General features: G+C 38.9%; 3 protein-coding genes across 13 annotated transcripts in view; 1 reads left to right on the forward strand and 2 right to left on the reverse strand.

The window, feature by feature from the left end:
* Positions 1-9,901, forward strand: part of PTN (pleiotrophin) — a 100,319-nt gene that overhangs the window by 70,641 nt on the left and 19,777 nt on the right. For all 3 annotated transcript variants that reach the window (XM_088141160.1, XM_088141161.1, XM_088141162.1), the window contains exon 4: positions 5,872-6,033. In XM_088141160.1, the coding sequence (XP_087997286.1) occupies positions 5,872-6,033 (162 nt within the window). The remainder of the gene's footprint in view (positions 1-5,871; positions 6,034-9,901) is intronic.
* Positions 1-9,901, reverse strand: part of CHRM2 (cholinergic receptor muscarinic 2) — a 273,908-nt gene that overhangs the window by 5,368 nt on the left and 258,639 nt on the right. Inside the window, exon 8 of one of the 9 annotated variants that reach the window (XR_015796251.1) lies at positions 24-857. The exons of 7 other annotated variants lie outside the window; for them this stretch is intronic. The gene's annotated coding sequence lies outside the window, so the exon portion shown is untranslated. Of the gene's footprint in view, positions 1-23; positions 858-9,901 lie in introns of those variants that run through there. One more of the 9 variants, XR_015796254.1, reaches the window with a different exon arrangement.
* On the reverse strand, positions 849-5,857 carry LOC107326285 (small nuclear ribonucleoprotein Sm D3). Its single transcript, XM_088141163.1, is given in 3 exon segments — positions 849-1,973; positions 1,975-2,120; positions 2,123-5,857. Coding segments are annotated over 3 exon segments (390 nt in total). The 5' UTR covers positions 2,235-5,857; the 3' UTR covers positions 849-1,841.

Raw genomic sequence — 9,901 nt, forward strand, 5'->3', positions numbered from 1 at the left:
TCCATGGGATTTTGACTAATCATTATTAATGAATTAATCTATTATTACTTTAAAAAAATGTAATTTGAAAAAGAATTTCCTCTTTAATCAGCAAATGTTTAAAAAATAAATATTTAATATAAGCATTAAAACACCACCAACCTTAAGGCACCTGTTTATTCAGATTACTTAAACCTGTCTTCAATGTTGTAATATATTAGAAGAACAACTTCCAGAACTCCAGTCAATGGCCATGCCAACTAAAAATTGAACCTCACAGTATTAATAACATGGATAAAATGGTCCATCATTAGACCTAAGAATAGCTGTAAGAAATCAGAAGATAGTACTGATAAAATGATTCTAGAATTAGATCAGGAACTAACACATAACATTGGGCATAAATCTGATGGTTCCAGAAACCATTATTACTCCTGCAAACTTATGACATGGTGCTGAGAACAGAAATACTGGCCACGTAGTGGTGATTACTATCATTTTTATTTATCTGTAATACCATTGTCTCCTGTTTCCAATGTAGTATTCTCCAATAAAGCAGCATCAGGAACCGATTGCCTTCTATCAAAATAAAAACCTATGCTTGTATTCTTAGCACTGCATCTTGGAGCTGAATGCTTCAATGTCACTGCCAACCTTCTCTCTTGCATGTTATCTCCCATCACCACTGGAAATCTTATTTATGTTGAGTCCACTAGGCTGGCTTTTAAGAGAAGCCGTCCACCATAGTACTGGGAGAGAGGTAGATGCAACTTGTCCAGGATGTCCATAAGACTGGCGTTTGGATGTTCATTCAATTCTTTTTGGGTGTGCAAATAGGCCTTCAGGCCAGCAACCGTTGTGCTAGGGTTTCATGAAAACTGGTGAACATGAAAGTATAGTTAACATTAATGCATGAACATCTGAGATACATTGGGATAAATAATCAATAATTGCAGTTAATCTGTTTTTTCAATGGGCAATGGTGAAATTTTTTTTTCCCTTCAAATGCTTATAGCTCTCTCCCTGCAGGTGCCTGACCAGAATTCAAAAGTGTTTTCTCTCAGCCTTGAAGTTTTTGACTTAATTAGATGCTAGGTTAGGGTAGAACTCAGGAGTTTGGGATCACATTTTTTTATGATAATGGAAAACCCAAGTGAATTGGCAAATTTTATCTCTCCAGGAGTTGAAAAGGAGTTCAGGGCAAAAGTAAATGATGGCTATGTCAGGCTGTGTGGGTTAATTAGCTTAAAGTGTCTGGGACACAGATAAATTCTGACCAAGAGGGAGTCAGCCTTATGAGACAGTTAAAAGATAAAGCAAGGATTAAAATGGTAATTAGGAGCAATGGAGAAAGAAAGAAAGAAAGAAAGAAAGAAAGAAAGAAAGAAAGAAAGAAAGAAAGAAAGAAAGAAGGAAAGAAATTTCCAGCAGGTGGATAGGTAGATAATTAATTCAGTCTCACATTCACTGTTCTGCAAAATGACTCAGAACTTTTGTTATTAGCTAATGACTGATCCAAACATTTAGCATATGGTACATTTAATCAGGCAGGAAATATATATCTGGCAAAGTTCCATTCCTTTCTTGAAGTTTCCAAGAAAGATGAAAGAAAAGAAAGGAAAGGAAAAGAAAGCTTATTTGGAGCATTTTATGGTGTATGTGTTCTGCATAGACATCGACTCATTTCTGTTCCTCTCGTGCTTACTTACCACTCAGAATGGCTAATAACATGCTTATTAAAGCATAGACAAATAACAGGTTTTGCAGTTTTCAGTGCAACGATTCAATTTAATTCAATTCAAATCTTTATTGGCATTACTAGTGCTACAAAGCAGAGTTTGATCCAGAGTTATTGGCACTAGCTAAAAAATATTGCCCAGCTCCATCCCATGTCTCTTTCCTCTTGCAGCCATCTGGGCTTGAAGAATTGCTGATTTGCCTCTTCCAGCCCCAGAATCCTGATTTTTGTTCTTCGTACTCTTCAATGTGGGAACAATTCTTCAGCATATCTGGCACAATGAGGAACTGTATTTTGCCCCCCTGGATGTATACTTGCTCTAATTAGGCCCCATGCCCATCTGTAAGTGTGCTGTTGGACATCTGGCAGTTCACGTGAGCTTCCTCCATAGAGTTGGTCTGAGGGTCATGATATAACCCTGTACTCTGTCCAGAACTTGAATTGGCACTCCAATGGATGCGGCTGAAAATGTGGGCATTGGGACCGTGATGCTATTCCATGTGCTTTCTTGCTTCATATCCTTAGCTAACAGTGAAATAAACTGATACAAAATATTTTTTTAACGAGGAGTAAAAACAAGCATAGTCAGCAGTTAAAATAAAACATCAGATAAAATACCTCCCTAAAGAAGACCACCAGAGAAGGTACCAAACTCAATCTCCCAAGTCAAGGAGTTCCACTGTTTAAATGTGGCCACCACAATGGCCACACTTCAGAATAACTAATGGAATAAGACCTATGGCTGAATAATCGTATGTTGGCTAAAATTTGGGAGGGAAGGAGCTGCATTCCCTTGCCTTCTCTAAATGACATAATAACTCTAAGCCTTGATAGGGATGAAGAAGCACAATTAACATCTTGGTCTGGGGAAAAGATTGCAGCCTCCCCTGGACCTGTTAAAGTGGCTGAAGTTACAGCTGCCTACCACTGAGGATCCTGAGGAAGATGGTCACTTGTTCTGTAATGGATTGATTAATTGTTTGCCATCAGGGCAGTGTTAACTCTTAGGGACCACATAAGTAGACCTTATCTAGGAGGATCCATTTCCAGACTGGCCCTTCAGATCTACTGAGGGTGCATTCATTTCCTCTGTAACTGAGTGCATCCACCTTGCTGCTGGTCAACCTCTTCTCCTCCTTCCTTCCACCATTTCCAGGGCTACATTCGTTCCTTACAATCTAGTTAATAGCTGATCAGCTACACATGGAAGATAAGTGTGCATAGCTCCTCAGCATTCTATGGACTGCACAGAGATCAGGCTGAATTCTAACCCAAAGGACATAGATTTCTCACATGTCTTGCATGGCAATGAAAACAGAGGAAGTTTCTGGCAACAGAAGGCTCACAGGTTATCTCTAACATCAGAAGTTTAAATGAAAATCAAATATAAGATGGAAGGATTATAGTATCAAAGCGATAATATTCCTTGTTTTTTTAAAAAAAAATAAATGAAGGAGGACAGCTTGTACACTGATTTACAGATGTTTAAGGCCAAAGTCTTATTCCTATTATTTTATGATCTGCAATGGGGAACCTTGGGTTTGGTTCTGCTGTAGGATAATTCCTTTCCATCTTCTTGTACACCATTCTTGGGGTTTTCCCTTTTGATCTTTCTTGCCATACATCTGTCCATAGCACAAACATGCCATAAGAGCATCCCCCCCCCCCCCGCCTTGTTCTCATGGCACTGTTCATTTCCAGCCCATGAATGAGTCAGGTTGAAGTTGTCTTTAGATATACCAATGTTAAAGCAGTAATTTCCCCATTATTTGAACACCATCCAGGGTCAGCCTCAAGGCATTAACATATGCTAGATTCTTTTTTTTTTTTTATCCATGACCTTGGAGGAAAGACAAGTGACTGTAGTGACATAGTGGCAGGATAAAATTAGGAAGGATGATCAGCAGGTTTCATGCTAGTAAAGTTCTCTGTTGATTCAGGAATGAATGGATATCACTTCAATTCAGCAATGGGAAAAGCTTAGAATAAAAAATGCCACTGTCTGATTTTTTAGGAAGTTTTCTATCCTTGATAGATTGCTCTTAAGTAAAATTCATTCTTGAGCTACCTAGATTCCCTTGGCCTGTCCTTTGCCAATAAAGGTTACATTAATTATCTGAATAATCTCATTATCCCCAGATTCTGCCCTTGCCCTTCTGTCCTACAAACTGCAGAATTTCAGGGTAGCCTGTGGGGAAAATTTCAGCCTCCCAGGACCTTCCATCACTGACCTCAAGGTAATTAATAGTGATGGAACAGAGCAACTTTGCAACCACAATATTACCAGAGACAACTAAATGAGAGCACATTAAAAAGTTCTACTCTATTACAGAAGGCTTCAACATGGATAGTGGGTTCTTAGCCTACTACATTTGTTAATTGATAAGGTAATCCTGCATCCTTCTTCTGTTATATCTTCCTTTCAGTCTCTGCTAGATTGTGACCCATTAGCTTCCCACCTTGTTTTCCCCACCCTACCCACTTCAATTCTTTGCATTTAAAGTCCTGTCATAGTGAAACCATGTATCTGATGAAATGAGTTACTGATCACCAAAGCTTATGCTCAAAATAAAGTTGGTTAGTCTTGAAGATGCTACCAATGTCCAAGACTTTGTGGAGAAGAAGTGGCTGAATAATTCATGTGGTGGGGGCTTTTTGGCAGGGAGGGGTAATTCTATAAGGATGAACTATTAAGGTTTATAATTCCCCTTTTAATTCAATTTCCCAGATTTCTTGACTGGTATCAGATTTTGTTATCAGCTAATGCGAATATAAATGTAAGATTAATGGTTTCCCAATTCTTTAGAAGAGTCATAAAAGTTCATAAATGTATACCTGGATTTGATTATTTCTATACTCTTCATCAGTGGTGCCTGTGGTGGTGGGGAATGGGGTGTGTCAAAAATCTCAAGATGGTGGCCACAATTATCTAACTGTAGCCAGTTTGGTCTAGTGGTGAAGGCGCTAGGCTAGAATCCAGGAGACCTTGAGTTCTAGTCCCGCCTTGGGCATGAAAGCCAGCTGGGTGACTTTGGACCAGTCACTATCTCTTAGCCCAACTCACCTCACAGGGTTGTTGTTGTGGGGAAAATAGGAGGAGGAAGGAGTATTAGGTACGTTCACTACTTTGAGTTATTTATAAAAATAATAATGGTGGGGGAAAAAAATCTTTTTAAAAAAAACATCACTCTGTAACTGAAGTCCTGCTCCATACATACACAGAAAGGGGCAGGGCTTTCATCACGCCGTTGTGCCTGCTATCTTAACTTTTTTGACACCACACCTCTATCCCTGGTCATTATTTTTATCTAGTTGTGTGTTTAAATGTTGCTTGGAGTTTTTTTGTTTTTGTTTTTTGCTGTTTTATATAGTTTATTATTCACTTCTTTATGCTTGGATTCTAGTTCTCACTACCTCTTTTCTTTTGCCTTTGTTTTCCTCTGTCCCTCTTTTTTGCTATCTACAATTAAAAACCAAAATTAGCTTTTAAGTTTTACTTTGTTACTGTATCATCTTTCTTGTCGTTACTGCTACTTGTTTTATATAAATGTCTTTAATTTGTTCTTTTAACGATCTGCTTATGTTTTCTGGACCATTTTATTTGGATTCTGTAGTGGGTCTATCACTCTGTAATAAAATTAGATAGGAGAATGTTGAGGGGAATTCTAGTGACAGTAGCAGAATACAATAAGATTAATAGAACTTCATGGCAAAGATACTTGTACATCATTCGCACATTATTTCCCCCCCCCCTTTCAAAAGGCATTCACTCTATGGTAAATTTTCCTTGTGCTTCTGTGACATGCATTCAGAGATGTGTCATTGTGACATCAGCATGCAATTTGTATCCTGGGTTTGTAAGCACTCCATTTCCATCTTGTTTACACCTCCATTGCTAATGAGCAGGAGTCAGTACCTAGTTTTCTTTTGGGAGCATGTTTGAAAATCTGCTTAATTCATTTTTACAAATTCAATTTCGAGTCCAGGATATAGTGACCGTGGAAGTGGTTTTATAGTTTCCACCATGAAAATCGGCCTTATTGCATGTATTATTCTGAATAAAGGCTGGTTAAAATATCTTTGGTATTGTGCCGAGCCCTGCTTTTATCAGCTGCTGATAATAAAAAAGTAACACGGCCATTTATTTTTCACAGCGGAATGTAAATACCAGTTCCAGGCCTGGGGAGAGTGTGACTTAAATACTGCCCTGAAGACTCGAACTGGAAATCTAAAACGAGCCTTGCACAACGCAGACTGCCAGAAGACCGTCACCATCTCAAAGCCTTGTGGGAAGCTTAGCAAACCCAAGCCTCAAGGTAATACCTCTTTGGGAATGATTGGATTAGGGCCTCTCCCATCAGTGCTCCTAAGTGTAACACTTTAAACTCTCCTGTTGCCAAAGAAGAACCATGGCTCAGAAACAGAGTTCCAGTATCCAGGATCTCTGTTCAGAGGATAAACTACAGAGGAAGACTCCCAGAAACTGTGGAGAAAGCAGACAGTTGTGGTCTAGATGGACCTGTGGTTCCACCCAGGGTGTGCTTTCATGGAAAAGTATTGGGATGGCCCAGTGAGTAAAGGATTTTAGAAGGTAGCCATCTGTCTTTTGAATAATAAATTAGTTCAACTAAGTGTGTGTGTGCGTGTGCGTGTGCGTGTGTATGTATATGTATATGTCTGGCATATCACCCACACTTTCTGCACAGAGTTTTCAGTTTAGTAAATAAAAACTACTAATCATTATTAGGAAGGACAGCTGTTATTCTGTAATTTCTTATCATGTTCAACAATAAAAAAGCCCCCACAGTTAATCAAACATACTTTTTATTTAGCTGCCCTTGCTAGTTTAACAAAGATCCACAACAACTTCCCACCAAAATCCTTCATTGATTAATCCATCCATTCCTCTTGGTTAACATTTGCGTCCATCTCTGTTTTACAGTGAAGAAATATATTTATATTGCAGCCTTGTGCCCAGTTACCTGGGTTACCTGTTAATAAACCTATTGGAATCCAACTGGATTATCAGCAGGTTGTTAAGATGTTCCCTATACATGAGGAAAGAAGGTGATAAGCATGGAACAATCTGGTCTTGTGGAAGAGAAAAGGATCTGGGAAAGATTTTCTAAAGTGGGTCAGAAGAGGAAATTTCAGAGGACACATTTTCCCCTTAGGCTGGAGGTTCCTCACAGTTGTTTTATTCAAGTTGACTGTCTACGTGCTTATGTAGAAATGGTATAAGCAGAATTGATAGTGGGGAGGGAAAACAGGCATTTCCCATATGATGGGCAGAAGCAGAAGAATGTATAATCAACCTGACCCATTTGGGTTTTGTGTAAGATATTATTTATAAAATCATCTAAAGAATGCTAAAAAAAAAAAAAAAGGAAAGGAAAAAGAATATTCTATTCAACATTACCCTCAGGTTTAACTATGCATTCTCAATTCTTAGTGAAAGAAGTCTCAATACAGGTTAATATGTGTAGCTCAGGGTTGAACTGTGGAGTCCTTGGGGCTCTCTGAGCTTGGTTCTTTTCTTGCAAACGTTTCGTTACCCGGCTAGGTAACATCTTCAGTGCTAGAATGGGATGGGATTTGCTGTTTATATACTGTGACTTGCCCTGCCAGTGTTGGTGGGGGTGGGGGTTTTGTTTTGCTCCTCTGGTAGTTCCTTGATTAGGATATTGTTTATTGCTTGATTGTGTGCCTGGTGGTAATCTCTGCTTATCTGTAATGAAATGTTTGCAAGAAAAGAACCAAGCTCAGAGAACCTCAATGAAAGAAGTCTTGAAAATAGTAGTGTTAAGCAGATAGAAAATGTATTGCCATAAAAAGCAAATCTGTTATACTTGGAAAACCATACAGAATATGGAACACATCTGGAGGACACTAGTTTGGGCAAGTGAAATATCCAAACAGAACATTTTTAAAAGAAGTAATTTATCATAATCTTGGACAATAATGTATTCATATATAGAAGGAAAAAAATTAACAGCTCATCAAGAATGCACTGATTACAAGCACCTCATGCAGTTGTGGCATTTCACCTTGAGAAAACACTAAAGTCAGCTTGATCTGTCTTGATCGATCAAACCATCTCATAATTGGCTTCTATACATGCGCTATGCATGTGCAGGCACTGGTGTTATCAAGTGATGTGGCCACTGTTTTGTTTCAAAGAAACACTTTCCTCAAATGTCCAGTGATTTGTACACCTGCATGGCTCTAAAGCTCACCAGATCATTTTCCAGCAGGGTTCTCTAGGTCATGGATAGGGAACGATGACTTTACTGGTGTTATTAAACCATAGCTCCTGGCATCCCTCACCACAGATCATGCTGGCTAGGGTAACCGGGAGCTGTAATGCAGCAACAGCTAGAGCACCTCAGGTTCTCCATCCCCAACCATATTATATATGGCAATGGAGGAAAAATGAAAATGGCGGTCCATTAAGTGCGTCCATCTTCTTTTGAAGGAATAAGTTGCTGTTTAATTCCTAACAACAAGAGAGCTATGTGCTCTAACCTGTGGCAACCCAAGAAAAATATGCTTTCCCCCCCTAATTAATTGAGTAGTGTAATGAGCTCTGCAGCTGCAGCAGGTGGTGTGTACACAGAAATACTGATAGTGGGAGTTGAGGCGGAGAGATGTACTACTGTGTCAAAGACAAGGTATTGTACGTCCTTCACAAAGGTGCACTGCTTGGTTGCTTATTTGCTGGCTCAGTATTATTGCTGTTACCTAAAATGCTACAGAGCTTAGTCAAATACCAGGGGGTTCTTTTGGTTTATTCAGCCGGTTATTGAGATGAAGATTAGATGGAAACAGGAGGAGGCAAGAGCCTTCTACCTTAGTTTTTGCTCATACTTTCAACCTTCAGGGAAGACTTTCTATATCCAATGGTGCAGATAAGTAATTTTAAACTTTGGATTTAATGTTGCTACATCTCATTCCTCTTTAGGTGGTAAATGCCTTTTATTTTACATTCGTCAAAATTGGTGATCCAGTCCTGCTGCATTCTCCCCAGTCTTCTCATTCTATTGAATAAAGCCTGAGATCTCTCCTCATAGTCCTCCCATCATGGCCCCACTGTCCATAATATTTTTTTCCTGCTGAGATTCCCTTAAGTTGTAAATGCCTCTGAAAGGAAGAAATTGCCATTGCCCCATCTAAACTGAGAATGAATACATGCATAATTCCTCCCTGTTCAGCCATCCAGCTGCAAGAAGCAGCTTCTCTCTGAAGTGCCTTTGGGTTCTAGAAAAACCCTTTTTGATGTGTTGGAAGGGCTGTAGGTTGCCAGGTGTCTGGAGGAAAGAGGGGCCTCTTATTCAGTTCAGCCATGTATGGGCATAACAGTTTTTCTGACTTCATCATGGATGTGATTTGGTTTTGACTAAAGTTGCTTCTTGATTGTGTCCCCAATTTGCTTTTCTTGCAGTTCTAAACTATTGGCCTGTGTCTTGGATTCTATCAGGATGCCTTAGCAAATGCCACCTAGAATATAATTTTTAAAGTCTAGGAAGATCCCTTGGATTCAAAGGCTTTTGCAGGACTGGTTGCATGGTTTTAAAATCTCCAAAGTAAATTGTATACTGTATGTAGTAAGATTCTTCAGGTATTCCACTCGCTTGGGTAATGCATGTTGGGAGGAGAAAGATATCAAGTTCTGTTCCTTCTTCCTTCTTGACACTTGGGAAAGTGTTCACATCTTTATACATTGTCAAGGAATGTGTCCATGGGAATGGTCACTGATTACTGACAGGTTACCTCTTCTCGGGGTAACTCTTTGTATGTTCAAGCATTTATTCAACACCTCCTTTCCACGGCACAGTGAAATTGGAGAAAGGCAGAGGTGAAACCTACTGGGACCTTCCCATGTGTATATTTAGTACTTACATGGGGAGAACATCTGAGTGGGTATAGGATCTCATAAGATACGTGTCACAATTTTATTTATTCTTATTTGTTTCACTTTTATACCATTTCCAATTACCAAGAAAACGAGCGTGAAAATAAGTCATACTTAAGATTATCTTTCTCCCAGTGAACTCAGTAGATATTTAAGTACCTATTGTATACATTAGATTTCACTTTTAAGTTCTGCTAACATTAGTTAAAATAAAGAATAGTTAAGAGAATTTGTAAGTCTATGAATCTCAAGACAAGATTTATTGAGTTTTT

This window comes from Python bivittatus, unplaced genomic scaffold (genome assembly GCF_059951505.1).
Source record: "Python bivittatus isolate LINGU-HERP-01145 unplaced genomic scaffold, Pbiv_v1 ctg000330_np1212, whole genome shotgun sequence".
Lineage (NCBI taxonomy): Eukaryota > Metazoa > Chordata > Lepidosauria > Squamata > Pythonidae > Python > Python bivittatus.